The 16950-nt window shown below is 42.6% G+C and overlaps 1 protein-coding gene across 2 annotated transcripts in view; it reads left to right on the forward strand.

Moving 5' to 3' along the window:
- PHTF2 (putative homeodomain transcription factor 2) overlaps positions 1-6264 on the forward strand; it is a 47091-nt gene extending 40827 nt beyond the window's left edge. For both annotated transcript variants that reach the window (XM_026046409.1, XM_026046410.1), the window contains 3 exons: positions 1844-1939; positions 3662-3787; positions 4442-6264. In XM_026046409.1, the coding sequence (XP_025902194.1) occupies positions 1844-1939; positions 3662-3787; positions 4442-4462 (243 nt within the window). In that variant the 3' untranslated portion in view covers positions 4463-6264. The remainder of the gene's footprint in view (positions 1-1843; positions 1940-3661; positions 3788-4441) is intronic.
- Positions 6265-16950: the final 10686 nt, after the last annotated feature.

The raw sequence follows: 16950 nt of genomic DNA on the forward strand, positions 1-16950 counted from the left end.
GACAGAGCCCTGGAACAGGCTGCCCAGAGAGGTTGTGGAGTCTCCTTCTTTGGAGATCTTTAAAACCCGCTTGGATGCAGCCCTGTGCCACGTGCTCTAGGTGTGAGCAGGGGGGTTGGACTCGATGACCTCTGAGGTCCCTTCCAACCTTCGGCATTCTATGATTCTATGATTCTATGATCCCAGTGAAGTTTTGTGCTCTATTCSTGGAGTAAAAGCAGAGAGGAGTTTTGGGAAACAGACTGGAAAGAAATTGAATTTTAGTGAAATAAGTACTGTGTCTGTATGTCATGTGTGCAAGGGATGGAGCCCTTTTGAACTGCTGGACCCCAAAATCAGACATTAGTGGATTTGGGCTTACTGATCATTGATAAGACTTTAAAAAAAAAAAAAAAAAAAAAAAAACTAAAAAAGCTCCATGGATAAGATAAAATTGCAAGTTTTGCTTTCTATCAACACAATTCCAGCAACTTCTTCCTGCTTATAGGTTCAACCTCTGAATTGAATGATTAGGAGTCGTGCTGGGAAACCAAAAGACCTGACATTTTTAGATTAAGGCACTTTTGGACTGCATACCATCTGTCTGTAATTTTTCCAGTCCTTCTGAACTTTTTTTACTTTGTGTATGATACAAAGCATGTTCTGATCAAAGTTGCCATCTTGCCGAGTTCAGCCCCCAAACAGTTCTAGATGGTTTTATGTATAGATGTTCAGACTCCCCTCGTGTTTTACAGCATGATACTGGATGTTGGAGGCTCCCATTTTTTTCACAAACTAAGAATGAAGTCATATAGTTGTCAAAGATATGTGAATCTTCCTAGGATTTGTAGCCATTGCTTTTTCAGAGCTGCCAGGAGTGCTCAGAGTCTTTTTTTTTTTTTTTTTTCCCCCCACTGTTTTTAGACATTTATGCTGCTGAAATCAGTAGTTGTATTTAAGGTCTGGAATCCCATTGTGTCTGGAAGCCCAACACACCTTGGAATGTTTTAGATACACTTTTGGGTTTCAGTCTTGTTGTATAAATTGCAGTGACCTTTTCAGGGAAACTGTTAATATTAAAGATACTTTGCTTAGATGTCCATTGCTCTTATTTCAGTAGTTAACAGCAGGACACTTACAAGATCATTTTATTTCTGTAACCTCACTCTTTTTGTAAGAGTTTCTATCTGAAGGACTTCAAAGTTTTGCTAAACAGTTTTTTTTTTTTTTTTTTAATTTCATTAAAGGTTATAATCTTAACCTTCACTTTATAGCTTTTCAAGCAAGCAAGCAAAGGTTATAGCTTTTCAAGACAAGCTATTTTTCCCCTAATTTATTTTTAATATATAATAAAACATACTCAACTTCAGCCTAGTCTAGGATGGCAAAGATGTGTGATGTTTAAAGTTCATTCAATACATTTCTGTCTGTTCAGTGACTTCTTGGCATGTAAAGTCTGTAACGTCCTCATTCGTGGGCCTGTGGAAATGAATCAACCAACCTCAGACCCTAATCAAAGAAGAAGTTATACAGACCCTAAATATCTACTTGTGTTTTTCTTGCCTGGTTTGTGAATAAGTGGCATAAAAGTTTAAAGTTGTAACGCAGTTGTAAAGTTGTTGTAATAGTATGAATTGTATTTTGTTATGTTATATATAGAACACTGCATTTTTCTGCAATATTGAGTTAGTATTTGTTCTTCAGYATGAAAAAGCAGAAAATTCGTCATTTGCAAAAGTGTAATTACTGTTCTGTCATGTGGCTATTGAATAGACACTAACAGTAATAAGACTTGGTCTTAYTATTAAATATTTCTAAGTGAATTTCTGTTAATTCTAAATGGTGATACTCTTATTTAAATCAGATAAACTTGTACTTGAAAATGGAGAAAAAGCCTAATAAGAAGGAGGAACTGACACTAGTGAACAATGTTTTAAAACTTGCTACGAAATTATTGAAGGTAAGATTTAATGTAGTTTTACAATATTGTACATAACCAAGAAATAGAACAGATTTTTAATGAGTCACAGTACAGGATGCTTTAGTTTAAATCTACTCTACTCCTCTTGTCAAAGTGACATATTGTTGATACACTTGTCTGYTATGTTGCCATCATTGTGGATTGCAAATAGTTATTAAATACAGTAAGTTTTATCTTTAGGACTACATGCCTGGAGTGAGAGGAAATCATTTAAGATGGACAAGGTGATGAACTCTCAGAAAATGATGCAGCTTTGTTGCCTGTTCTCAGACACTCCTTAGCATTAAGCTGGAGTATTTGAATTCTTCCACAAAAGCTCTTAGTGATTAATGTTCCAAATTAAATTAGATTGTCCTTAGTACTGTATTTACATGCTGTCACAGAAGACTCCTCTTGGAAGACAGAGATTGTTACATAGCTCCATTTCTGTGTGAATTAAAGATATTTGTGACTCGTGTTGTAATGACAACTATGCAAGTCAAACTGTGTCTGCTAACTGTTGGGCAAATACTTTTTTGCACATTTACATGGATTTTCACTGATTAGTGGGAATGTTATCCTGTTTGCCAACTAAGAGCATTTCATGGATAGAAAATTTCTTTGTTTTGGGAGAACATGTTTTCTTGATTTCTTTTTTAGAAGGCTCGTGAAGAATCATCTTTCTTTCACAGTGTTTGTCAAAGCACTGACAAGCTCAGGGCTTTGATGTTATCATTTGAACAATGTGCAGAGTAAGGGCAAAACTAAAAATTTACTAAGAACTGCAAGATTAGTGAAGTGCCCTTTTTGTTCAGTTTTGCAGATTTATTTTGGATAATATTTCGATATTTACATTTAACAACATGTAAATACTGTCACATATGTTGTTAGTGCTTTTTTCTTTTTTCCACTATCTGCCYCAAAAGTAACTCTCAAAAATAATGCAAAAGGAAGAGAATTATGATAGGGAGGTCATTTTTGTTAATTTTTCATAATAATGAGTTAGGTTTTTGTCCCGGTGGAAATTTTTTTTGTGCTACTCAGAGAGCAGCAATGGGCAGYGAGTGAACGTGGTGGCTGTTCTCGTCCACACTGGTTTTAGAGGAGAGTATTTTCCTCTGSTGAGACTTAAAGACTTCCTAAACAATATCTTATAGTTCAGTGTATACGTGAACAAAAATATGATACAAAATATAACAATCATGAAAGGCAGAACATTGTTTTAGAAGCTTTCTGTACCCACATTTAATGAGAGCTCTTCTGCAGTGCAGCTTAGTAATCTTGTCTGGTTTATGGCAATTTGTCAGTCTTAGCCTATGAACTCAGAGGACGGACTTCTTTTATGTGTAGAAAATGCAGCGCAGTGAACTCCAGCGTGGGTTGAAGCAATTTATTACCTCCTGTAACACCAATAATTACTGTTACTGTGGTCAGTTAGCTAATATGAATGTTGCTGGTAAACTCCATTGCTATCAGATATACTCCAGTGCTATCTATTAATTAGAACAAATGCAAATTGCAGTATGTTAAAAAAAGGTATGCAGTAGTCAAACTGACAAGGGCATGATATTTTTTAAGGAAATAGCAGATCTTTTTTAAGGAAAAGGTTAAGTGGTCATTGGAGAAAGGCCCTTTTGAGAATTCTGTGGAAGAAGAAACAGATAAAAATAAATATGTGTACAACTTCTGATTCCTGGTGGTGTCGATGCTTCCCATCTCTAGGAACTGGACAGCCCCTTCAGGTTATACGGGCTGACAATGAACCCTCTGCTCTACAATATCACCCAAGTTGTCATCCTGTCTGCTGTTTCTGGTGTCATCAGTGACTTGCTTGGATTTAATCTAAAGGTAACTGCTGCCTAAGTGTGCTCTCTTTCACTGTGCTCTTCAGGATGTTACTTTGGTTGAATCACATTTAGTAACCAGATGAATCTTTCACATGTTAACTGGAGGACAGGCTGCTTGAAAGCAGTTTTGAAATGTGAAGTATATCAGAAGAATAGTGATGCATTTGTCCAAGCGTCTTTGATTTTTTTTTTGCATTTTTGTGCCTTTCTTGCTATATTTATGCAAATAATTATGAAGAACTCAGAAATACAGAGGCACTTTTATACAAAAATATGAAGACCTTTTTAACCTTACTACCATGACCAGCCTTAACCAGTGTCAGTCTGTGGGTATTTCAGGACATTCCTGTTACAGGTTCTAGGTGCTAGACCTATCTGAACTGTAAATAAATTCTGGAAACTATTTCAAGAAGGAAGTTATGAGAAACCTAGGCTTCCACAAGCGTGTACCGTAGAGCACTTAACCACTGGCTATTGTGTTTCCCTACATCTGCCTGATTCCTTTTCCTGTTAAAAAACAGGGAATGTAGAAGTCAGGTTGTGTGTCACTGACCATGCATGGCTGCAGTGAGAATACCTGAAGTGGCATTGCAGGTTTGGGGAATAGAAAGCTGAGRTGGGAAGTAATGCTGATTTCCTGCTTTAACTTTTTCAGCTCTGGAAGATCAAATCATGACCATCTATAAGGAAGATGAGATAACAGTGTTACAGAAAAGCTCATGGACTGACACAACTGCCTCAAAGCAGCCACTGAATCTGTATTTCAGAAGCTACAACCTCTTCGAGGATATTGTGTGGGAAATTGAAGTGTTTACATCCGACTTGTGCAATCTTTGTATTTATTTCATCTTTTTGCTGTTTTATGTTCATTTTAGTTGATACTTGTATTTTATTTTCCAATACGTTTGTTTAGTTTGGAAAGGGTCAGATTTAGAAAGGGTCAAAACCCTCCTGTCTGAGAATATCCCCATAATTGAGTACACTAAATTATTACATCTGTTGTTGAAGCTGAAGCCAATGCTGAACATTTATATCTTCCATTTTTTTTAGTTATAGTAATGCTATAGGGAAATCATTTTATTTTGAAATAAGTATATAACTTGCCTAGAACATTTCATTTGCACCATTCATTTCTGAGGACAACATAGCATCATTCGATGTTTGGTTGCAATAGAAAGTGAAACATATACTAAAATAAAGTACTGACAATACAGTATGACAGGTAGCAGAAATATTTTATATTGCTATTAGAACTAAGTGGGGAATTTTTAATATTTTGAGGAATTCCAGGATCTAAACTGATGTAGGCTGCAGTTTAAATATCCTGGAGTATTAATAAGTATTATATAACAGATCAACAAGTGCTCTTTGATAACACTTTTATTAGAGCAATAATTGTAAATGGTTACCATGCTGTATGATATTTTGATAAAATTAAATATTGTATTTATTTGAAATACTGGGCTGTTCTGCACAGCTCTGACTGTGCATGCTCAATATGTGCACTTTTTATTGTTACTTTTAATGAGAAACTTTATATATATACATACATAATGTATATTAAGTGGAATATATTATGGTGAACTATGGAGCAGTATATTTTATATCTTGAAGTTGAGTATTTAAACAAGTGGTAACTTGCTGGAGAAGCAGCAGGCGGATGGATGCTCTCCTGTAGTGCACTATAGTATAGGCCCTTGGTACCACGTGGAAGTTTAAGAACAGATCGAGTCAAGCCCCAAGTCCTCCTGGTGGCAGGAGCAGCAGCGAGGCCTGCAGCTCTGCCCCCCAAACACCCTCTTCCCTCCTCCATGGGGATCCCAGCCTCGCGCTCCCCTCTCTCCCTCTCTTCTCTCTGCCACATGGACACGGTCCTGGATGGGCTCCTGCTTTGTTCAGTGTGACAGAGCAGGCGTTCACGCCCACGGAGTTAAGCTGGAGCTAAGTTTGCGTTTGTAAGTTGTATGAGGAGGGTTAACATCACCCGGCTCAGTTATTCTTGCGTTTTGTATTTCTAAATTAATGCAGGAACTCCAAAAATCAGTGGCTTTGTATGGAAAAATGCAAAAACTAATTGGGTTTCACAAGGCTGGGTATTGCTTCAGATCTTTAAAAAAAATCAAAGACGAGCAAATGATGTAATGTATCTTAAACTTATGTGGTATAAGAATATTTTTATATATAAAGTAACACAAACATTTTGTATTTTATTTGCCTCTGTACTAATGTTTAATAATGACCAAAGTGCATTCTAGTTTTTGAAAGAATGTATTCCTGGAGCTTTAAGAACATACTATATTTAGTTTCTCATGTGAAAACCTCAGCTGCATCTGATCTTTCTTCTTCCTCTGTGTTGTCTGATGTTGGGATTGTTTTTAGCAATTGACCATTTTATACGCAGTTTTTTTCCAAAAGGTGGTACAGGTCTACACAGAACTTAATTTTGCACAAAATATATTTTGAGAAAAAAAAAWTGCAGCAGGAATATTGTGGGGGATAAAAGATAAGGCTAGTGCTTTTTACAGCCTGTCACTCTCACAAAACCACTCTTTATTCTAGAATGGAGATACTTTCAAAACTCGTGAACATTGAATCTAGGGTTTTCAGTAGCGTTAAAACAGGGAGAGGGAAACTGTGGCTTCAGTGGAGGGTGAATTTAACCACGAATACCTCAGCAGTGAGCGCTGTGCTGGAGTCGTGCACTGACAGTGGCGGCACGGGGAGAAGGAAACACGAGTGCGAAATGGGCTGGGCGGGGGGCTGAGACCTGTGATCGCTGCCCTTGGGTGTATTGGTCACCGTCAAAAGGGGAAAGGCTTGTTCTCCATCCCACGGTTTGGGAAATCCCGGATGGAARTAGAGGCAAGTGGGAATACGGCCGGTCTTGCGTATTAGGTGTTGTTTTGCCACGTGCTTTGTAACCGGGAGTGCGACCAGGCTTGGAATAAAGCTCTCTATGGCTGAAGGCGACCGTGTGCCGTGAGCTGTGTCTTCCAGTGGTGCCCTGCATGTGCCTGAGGCTGCCTGTGCTCATTGAAATCCATACCCCTGTAGATATTATATATTCCATTTAAATTAAAGCATATTTGGGAGAGAAATCCTGGGTGCAGAAAACAAATGTTGGTTGCCAAAACTGCGCTTTATTGCCAGACCACAAACTTTCAGCCACTTTAAGTAGCTTAATTTTATTAGTGCAACTGGAAATGCAGTTTCCAAATAAACGTTTGTTTGAGAAGTTTTGAAACGGAATCAAATGAAATATTTCAGATTTAAAGGATTGCTTTCAATAATGATTTTGACTGGTTCATTATAACACAAGTTCAGTGTAAAAATCAATCAGCTGAACTTCTTGATAAAATCAACATGAAATAAGATCTTCTGGAAAATTTGGACACAATGTATGATAGTCTATTATTTTATCCATTGATTAATAAATCAATGATAGCAATATTTTCTAACAGAAAACTCTTCCATTTTAGTTTTGACCAGGTCTGAACGCCCTGTTTTTAATCGCCCTCCTTTGGCWTTTCAGAGCCTAAACTGTTACCCCTGCCTAGGGTTTACCTAAACAGAACAGTGGGAGGATTTAAAAAAAAATATAACAGGTGAAACGCAGAAAGGTCTTTCATAGTTAGGTTGGCCCTTGCTGTTGCCACCGCCGCCTTTGCCCCTCGGGCTCCCGCTCGGCTGCCGGGCGCGGGCGGCGGGCGAAGGCTGCTCTTGGTGCTGGTTCTTGCTCCCACCTCGCACAGGCTCCTGCTGCCGGTTTCCTAGTAGTGACCTGTGCAGCAGAGCTTTGGAGGAGAGGGAATTTGTCAATACTGTTCTCTCTTCCTTCTGCTTTAGTCCATAGGGCAAACTCCATCTTCCCGCGCGGTGCTGCATAATGTTCCTCCGCTCTCCAGCTCTCACGGGCTTTCCTGCCCCCTTCTCCTGGCACGTCCTATGGGGCCACCGACCTCATTCCCCGAATGTTGCTGCTCTGTCCCTCACCCAGTCGTTATCGTTACAGCTGCAGCTTTCCCCTCTCGCCTCTTTAACCATTTCCTGCGAGTAGCACAACGGCCAAGGCCGCCACGACTGCACAGAAGAACTCTGCTCTCAGACGAGGAGATGGAGGAAGCCGTTGTCACGATTTTAGAGGCCTTTCGGTTTGCACTGAACTTATTTCCTTGTAGCAGAACTTCTACAAGGAGGCGAAAAGGCARGATTGTGTCTTGAAGATGCACCTTGGACAGCAGCAGCGTTGTTGGGGGATGCYGATATCCATGGCCATCTCCCCCGGTTCGTTTGCTCTGGCTTGCTGCCCAGGCACCAGGGTGCAGGAAGCYGGATTTCACCTCTTCTCAGAGCATGCAATAATATGGAACTGCCTCGGTTTTGTTTCCAGGTGCTCTTATTAATACCCAGCTCCTTACAGTGCCTCACATCCCATTTATACTTTCTCAGATGCCTTCCTCTCTGCTTCTTCATCCTCATTTCACCCCTTATTGAAAGATGTGTCTGTACTGGTACAATAGATGCAGAAGCAAACCTGTTAGTCCTAAGGCAAGAGAGACTGTAGGAGGAAAGCAATTTTCTTTTTTTTTCACCAGTTGTGAACTGGTGGAGGGGAAGATCTAGAGAAGGCACTGTGTCTATTATGAAAAAGAGCAGTCTGCTGGTGCTGCAGCCTTCACCTCCAACGCTGCTGTCTCGCCTTATCAGGAAGACTGAGCAATCCTTGCTGGGCTGTCAGGACCCAACTTGTACAAGCATCATTTCTTGTTCCTGGAAATTGCCATCTCTGACACTCAGAGCCTGTAGATGCCCTTTGGAGTTCCACTGCAGAGCCCCTTTGCCAGGCCTGCTGGTCCAGGGGAGCATTTGGCCAGTTCTGCTGGGCTTAGGGGGTGTCTGGCCAGGACYGAAGCACAGAGTGCTGCAGAGCATCTGGAAGATCGTGGTGCCACCACATTCATGACTTGGCTGATAGAGGTGTCTGTGGTGTGCGTGTCAGCTCTCCTCACCTTGCTTTAGTGCGCACTTGGGCCCTGCTACTGACAGGAACCACATGAGGGTCTCCTGGGAACACGAGCAACGTAGAATAAGGATAGAATTCCCTCCAGGGAAGGAAGGGAGTGTTATCCCACTGATAACATGCACCTCCTGCTCTCTGACTCTTTCTAGGTGGCTATCCTAGTGTCCTACTAATGGCCTGGGTGGACATGCTACTGTTGGGTGACTTTAGCATTGAACTTCTAGAGTGAGTCCATCTTTACTGGACTTGGCAGAGCATGATTTCCTCCATGGAAGGGTACCGCTCATCTTGAGTCTGGCGCCTAGAAGAGGTTGATGAGAAGGACCTTCTTGTGATGCTTCTCCACTAGGGGCTCCAAGATCTTTCTGAAAATTTGCTTCTAGTTCCTGTAGTTTGGATCAAGAGAGAACTTCCCTTGTGGACAGTGATGGAGCGTTTTGTGCTAATAATAGAAAAGTACGGACCCTTTCCAAGGAGACTGGAGCCTTGTGTCTGCTCACTTGTCACTTACCTTACTGGACTGCAAGATGGTCATCTCTGCTCAGCTGCGCACACTTGCTCTGGGAGCAGGGGACACCCCTGGTCGTGTTGGTTGGATAAAATTGAGGTCTTGGCTGCTSTGCCTGAGGCAGTAACACCACCCCATGGGGCAGCCAGCCCCATAACCCTACACAGAGCTCTTGCTGTTCCAGAAGATGGATACAGGCTGGGGTGAACACACTCTGCTAGCTCCACTGCGCCTAGGTGTAAGATGGAAGAGAAGCATCTCTCCCAAGGGAGGTGGTGACTGTCTCTTGGCAAATGTGATGCTAACAGCGTTGTCCTTTAGATGTTAGAGTCTTTGAAAGCAGAAGAGATGTCAAAGATGGAGAGTCACTTCTAGGTACAGAAGATACCTGTGTCATGCTGCCAGTCTCAGAGCTGGTTGGCTTTGGTCAACAGCTCTTTATTGTCTTTGGTCATTCTGATCCTCATGAATGCTGTATCCTCTGGATTTTGGTAGGTATCGATAGCTACAGTATCCTCAAGGACGCTGTAATTGTTGCTTAGCATTTTGTATTTCACATAGCTGATGTTCCACATGGGAGAAACCATCTTTTGGCTGTCTCTGTAATTTCATACGTGGAAAACTTGAAACTTTGGCCCTGCTTGAGCAGGGGGCTAGARCAGGACGAGCTCCAGAGCTGCCTCCCAACCTCAGCCCTTCCGTGGTTCTCAGACCTGCTCCCCCAGCCGCAGGGGGAGCACGGGGGCTCCTGGCAGTCGAATACCCCCGTGCAGCAGCCTGGGCGCTTCGTCAGCAGCGCTGCACCTGGACAGCTCTTATTCCAGCCTTTCTGGCGCCAGGGAGGGCTTTCCGGCACCGAGGCGCCAGGAGGTGTTTCTGTTGTGCCAAAGATGCATCCCAGTTTTTGCTAAGCAGATAGTAACAACCCAGGGAAGGTCAGGGTGTGATTCTCTTATGTTAATGCAAAAGCTCGGGGCAAGCTCTGAGTCTGAACTTGGCTGCATCGGAGAAAATCTGCAGTGTGACATTAGGAATACATGGAAAATATAAATAGAGTAAATAGGAAAGGGCAAATAAATAGAGAAGGGCGAATAAAGCTGTTTGGGTTATGCCCATCGCTTTGCATTAAGAGAAGCCAAGCATCTGAGAACTTAGTGGTTGGACCTCTAGCACCTTTTCTTGTTTAGTATTTTAATTATACAAGTGTACAGTATCCATACAGAATTATGTTAGATTAAATGTTAGAGAGTCTGCAGGTAACCTCAACATATTAAAAAAACAGCAGCCATAAAGTGCTATTAAGGAATAGTATAAAATGAATTTTTAAAAACCTTATTTTTACCTTTTGCTTCCCTGCTGTTCTCCTCTGTGTAAACAGTTTTGCACTTGAGCTGACAAGTTTCAGGAATTAGAGATCACTGCAGACCGAGTCTCACAACAAGGAAGGCCATTGCCCAACACTGGGCAATGTCTCCCACGGGCAGTAACCACAGATCCTTCAGAGCGGGAAATCGGGGGAGATTTTCGTTTCCTATGCAGCTTGGGGGCAAACTTCCAAAGCGCTGCCTCTTATTTCACTGCCACTTCCGTGTGGAGGTGCCAGCAGTTTGTTTCCGTGCGCCCGCAGCCCCCAGAGCTGCTCTGAGCCGCTGGCAGGGCTCTACAAGCAGCCCGCGGCCCCTGGAGCATCAGCTCCCTCCTAATGAAACGGGCCGGGGATTAGGGAGCTGCCTCCTGCCACGATCCCAGTCCAAACCTAAGTCTCTAGATAAATGCTTGTAAATTAATGGAATCTTTTGCTTTTCCTTTATTTCACACGTGTAAATGGATGGTAAGTGAATCTCCTTGCTAACTGAAAAATGCAGTTTAGCAAACGAACCCCAGTGGTCGTTCAGCATTAATGCAGGGAGGCTGCGAATGTCTGGTGAAAGAGTCCTTGCCCTTTGCCAAGTCAAGGAGCGCTCTAATCATTTATTAAACGGGCTCTAAACCTGTCCTAGTGGGGATCGAGCCTGACTAGACCCATGTGTGGGGAGAAGGTCTCTGCCTCACAGCCCTGCATGTCCCCCTGGGCATTTGCACAGGACTCATTTACCCGAACTCCAGCTGCCCAAACGTTGCCTATTGAATTGACCCAAGGTTCCTCTTATAGGCAGTAGAAAATATTCACTGTGAGGGGRCTATCCAGTATCTTGTATCCAGTATTCCTGTATCCAGAGCAGGAGGCTGGAGACACTCCTTGATCCCACAGCTCAGGCTCCAGGTGCCTGAGCAACTATGAGCAAGGAGAGGAGGGAGATGCGTCAACCAGGGTGGTGCTTGCTTAAAGAAAATAGAGAAAGAAAAGACACAGCAAACTCCACCCTCTTGTTAGCAACTCAGAAATACATTTTTTTTCTTTCTATTTTCAGCGTTACCAGCAGCACTTCTCAGTGTACTCATGCAATGTACTGAAACATATGGCAAATTACTTGCCCATATGGGTTCGAAGAGTGATGTGTGTCGGGCAGATTAAACGCCCGGAACAATCAAAAGCCGAGTTTAGCATTTGCAACTGGGAAACGTGGCAATCAGCTCACATTGTCTAGACTTCCCAGCTCCGGGTCGTTTTTACATATTTTGCAGCTATTACATTCATTTCCTCCAACTTCCTTTCTGCCAAGATCCATCTGCAACTTCGAATCAGTTGAGATCGCTTTTCATATTCATGACATTAGTCACTGCGAGCATATTTTGAGCAAGTGCTTCTGATGCTACCATCCTTTTCTGTTATAGTAAATTAAGCTCATTCTGGCAGGGTGGATAGAAAAATATTTTTTGATTTATCTATGGAGATAGTGTAAATGAAATGAAAAAAAATCATGAGGCCAATATTTTGAAATAATGATCAATCTCGTTTTCCATTGAAGATGTATTATCAGGCAGCTATGACAGAGCAAACTCATTTCTTTGGCTGTAAAAATATATTAATTAAGGCGCTAGCTCTCAGCAAAAATGAAGGCAAACTTAGCATGAGGTAATTTTCATTAAAAAACGGTGAAACTGCAGATCTTGATTAGCTGGAATTTGGGGCTAATACGCTCCTTTTTAGTTTGATGTTGATGGGATTTGAAATGACTTTTGATATGTTTGAATGATATTGCCCATATTAGCAAGCTGCCTGTCAGTAGCAGTAGGAAGAACACACAGATAGTGCTGAAACCCCCTAACACRAGGAAGGGTCGAAAGAGGAACTTCAATCAAACCCTCTGAATTCCTTGCGTTTCAGTAGCAAGAGGGAATCTGCTCTTACCTGGAAGTAATTCAGGGAGTAATTTCCTATTGCCTTGGCTGAAGGTCAAGATGTTGCTCTCAATCTCTTTGTTTACAAGTAAGGACAGGGAAAAATTTGCCTTTGTGATGAAGCTGCCTTGGCTTGCACAGTGGTTACCACAGTGGTTACCACATGGAGAGCTCTCTGGGGAGAGCAGGAGCTGGGTGCACGTGCTGGAGGAGGATCGAGACTCCTTGGGGGCCACTATGGACCTGAACCCAACCTCCCCAAAAATGCTGTGTGCAGAGCCCCTTTCCCCTTTCCGAAATCAGGGCATTGCCCTTTCTTTGCCCCAGCAATAGGTTAGCGTGTTGCTTCTCCTAGCTGGTAGCTCGCTTTCTATTCCAACCATCAAGAGGTTGCACGGATGGGCACAAGTCTTGGTGCTGCCAAAGCAAAACATTGGCTGTGGAATGCAGTTCCATCCCCTTTTCCCCACTGCCACCCTTATGGAAGACCTGCCAGCCCCTTAGGCTCCCCTGCTTCCCAGCAACGTGGTCCTCAAGAAGTGGGAGCTGCCAGCTGCCCGGCTGCTCCGCTCCGCTTGCACAAGAATGCTGCATGCCACATGCATCCYTTTTCATCCTTAATCTAAAAACGATGACATTTTACCAAAACGTGCATGTATCAAACCTGTACCCCCCTCCTGGCCTTTCTCTCCGTGCTATAACCGCCGTTTCCCAGCTTGGCGGGACGCCCCGCGGTGCTGGTGGCTCCCGGGCTCCGCGGCGGCGCCTGCAGCTCCCGCTCCGAGCTCCCGGCCGGAGCCGCGCTGCCACTGAGCGGCTCTCTAGCAACTCTTTTCCTTCACACGCACCACGTGTATATTGCACATTTGCACTGCAGGATGTACGGAAATCACCCTCAATACGCAAGAATTACTCATGGGTTTGGAGAGAGGCAGCACGGGGCTGAGGTCCAGGTTTTGGCCTCTCGGCTTGCTAGCAGGAGGCTTCACTGCCCGGGTGCCTGRTGCTTGACGGGGCTGGTTCCTCATCTGCTGTAATAACCTGGGAATGGCTTTCGATTTACCCTCCGCTTGCTGTGTGAAATTCCATCCGCCTGGAAAGCAGAGGTTTATGTTTGATTTCAGTGGAGCCTCGGTTTCATTTATATATCATAGGGAATTTGCTTTGATTGATATGAYTATGAATTCTATAAAACCTCTTGTTCTTGTAAGGGCGAATGAAACAAAAAATGTCTATTCACTTCTTTAGAGGCTTCCTGTGCTTCGAGGGACAGGCAAACCTGCGAGCGATGTCCCTAAAATGAGCGTGTTATAATGACTGTCTGCAATTATGCTAATAAACAGGGATCAAACCGTGACAACCAGATGTTGCCACTGGAAGGATTCTGGAGAGGCAAATAGGAAAAACGCGAGCGCCTCAGATGCAGCAGCCCTGTGCAGCTTTTGGAGATGGCTGGTGCGAGACAATGTCATTAGGATGCTAGTGCTGCAACRACCTTCAAGTTCCTCAGCAAGACTTCAAAAAAACTCATGTTTTTCSTTGTGTATCTGAGTTTTGTGGGACTTGGCTTTGCTTTATGCTGGATGTTCTTGTGGAGCTGGACCGAGGCTGGTGACCGGTGCCAGCGCCAGCAGCTCTGCCTGAGGCCTGCCAACATTTCAGGGCAGACCTGGGGACCGTGGCCGCTCAGTGGCTTCTCACGCTCTCCTAGGGCTGCACGTGGTMTTCTGAGCTCCAACCTGGACCGCCTGGGCTGGGCTTTACAAGCTGTTAGATCTTCTGTTGAACAGTGGACGCTTTTCCATCACCTTGTCACATTTTACAGTTTTCTGAGAGGCTGAATTTTCAAAGCRTTTCCTGTAGAACAGCCCAAACCTTGGGTGCCGGCTGTCTCTCCAACTTGCAGTTTCACTCCACCAGCAGTTACYGTCTTTGATCATCAGAACTTCCATTAAGCTACATGATTAAAGGTACTCAGGACTCAAGATGAGAGCAGGCAGAGATTTACATCTGAAGTGATTTATTAACCTTCTGTAATTTGAGGTCATGCCAGTTTTGGGATGTTKTTCATCCCTAATTTCTGTCTGCCATCATTTTATGCGTTGGAGACAACTAAAGGCTTGTTCAGTTCAAAGAGTCTGCTCTTCCATGGAGGAAATTTTAGAAGGAAATAGAAATTCTGTGCTTGATACAAGAGCTTGAGAAAAAAAAAAAAACCCTTTCAAATTCCAATTCTCAAAATCCCCGTGCTACAAACACAGCGAGTTAGGCTATCTAGCTATGGGATAGAAATAGTACATGAGAAAATTACCTCTGGTGTGCTCTGACTTGTACAATATCCTTTATGTTGCCTATTTGGTAGCAACTGAATGTCAAAACAAGCTGTAAACTCCCTCATGTACTCTAACTGCAGACTTGATAGTGCTACCTTCTGTATTTTGTGAAATAGAAAAATCCTGACTGGGACAGAATAAACAGAAATAGTTCAGCTAAGATGCTCAGCATATCATGAACTTAGTATTAAACTCTTCTTTCAAAGGTATTGAATAGTGCAGGGAAATTAGCTCCTCTGATTGCTTTGTCTCGTAATCATCTCCTAACCATCTTTTGGAAAAGCCAGGAAGTTAGGAGTATCCTGAGACTCAGGCAGGATATAGACAGTGCTTCCCAAGCATCCTTGCTCACTTCCTTGTTTCATGGGGATTACCCTTTACTTCCTTGAGAATAGAAAAACTATTTATATAATATAAATATAATATATATTATATAGATTATATATTATAATACAAAATTATAATAATTATATTATATTATATTATATTATATTATATTATATTATATTATATTATATTATATTATATTATATTATATTATATTATATATATAATATATTAAAAACTATAGCTAAAAGCACACGATTGACTTAAGAAGAAAGCTGTCAAATGCAATAGCATGTTTCATGATACAAAGCCAACATAATCCCAGTATGAGAGAGCTTCGTGCCCCAGTAGAGCTATATAGGCTTTACTGGCAAACCTCCCAGTGGCCAGAGCTGTTTGCATGACTCTTGGGGAGTGTGTGTGTATGTGTGTACACACATAAGTGGGGTGTGTATGTGTGTGTACACACACGTGTACACGTGTTCACACATGTGAACGTCCATGTGCATGCAGAGATCCTCTCTGCCCTCTCCTACCTCAGCAGGGAAGTTCTTGTTCACATTTTCTTTTTCTCATCATTTATCACACGTGTAAAGAGTTAGAGAAACTTCCTGCCTCTGCCTGTGTCCCCAGAGAAAGAAGGGAGCACCCAACTATTGATTTCCTCCATTTTCAGTAAGGAGCTACTCCCTTCTCCTTGAGAGGCCTGGGGCTACATTTTTAAAGAATACTTAAAAAAACCCAAAAAACTAAAAAGATCATCATAAAGAAAACTTGGGGGAAAAGTAGACAAAATGGAGTAATTCGGTAGCTCTGCCAGAAGCAAGGAAAATTAAGCCCGAGTTGGTGGCAGCTGGGATCTTACACTATGTACCCAGGACAGATGCACTCATGGGCTGTAGTACAAGCACCTGAAAGGCAGGATCTGCCATAGTCCATGCTGGAATTACACTCYGAAGGAAACTGTGATTGAGAACTGTCAGAAATTAGTCAACAACCACCTTGTTGGGAAGAGGATGCAAGATCTGCCTTGCAAATGCAAACTTCTGGAAGGGACTTTGAGCTATCAATATGACACCATTGCAAGCACATTAGCAATTACTTGCTAGTTAGATGCACTGTGAAATATTTGTTCTCATAAACCTGTGACATCCATGATTATTTACTTTCCTTTTCTGAGCGCTGCACATATGTTCAGCTGCAAAGGACTGAGGCAATGGAAGCAAAGCTGTGCATGCAGCATGGGAAGGTTAGTGGAAGGTGCCAGAGTTTTGTTACAGGGGGACTTTCTGGATAGCGAGGTCCTCGTTCCTAAAAGAGCCTGGTCACCTCCTTAATCCTTTAGCAATGGTGCCATCCTTTAGGTTGCCTCACACTTCTTGGGCTTGCAGTGCTGGACTCCTGCACTGACTGTCCCTAGGGGGATGTTATACACAGATATTATAGTGCTTAAATAGTAGCCCCAACTCAACCCCCAATTTCTCTCATGTCAAATGAGTCTCTTTGTAAATTTATTTGTCTTCTGCGCTGGCAAAAAAAAGGATTGTAGGAGTAACAATAACATAGATAGTTAAGCTAAGCTAGGATGAATCTTGCTTGGCACTGGTCTTCTGATGGACTCTGGACCAAGGTTTGGAATTGGGATTTATCTGCATAGTCCCCGGGCTACTACTGCTACTCTAAGTGTGACTTGT

This window comes from Nothoprocta perdicaria, unplaced genomic scaffold (genome assembly GCF_003342845.1).
Source record: "Nothoprocta perdicaria isolate Ctin4 unplaced genomic scaffold, notPer1 scaffold_44, whole genome shotgun sequence".
NCBI classification, from domain to species: Eukaryota; Metazoa; Chordata; class Aves; order Tinamiformes; family Tinamidae; genus Nothoprocta; species Nothoprocta perdicaria.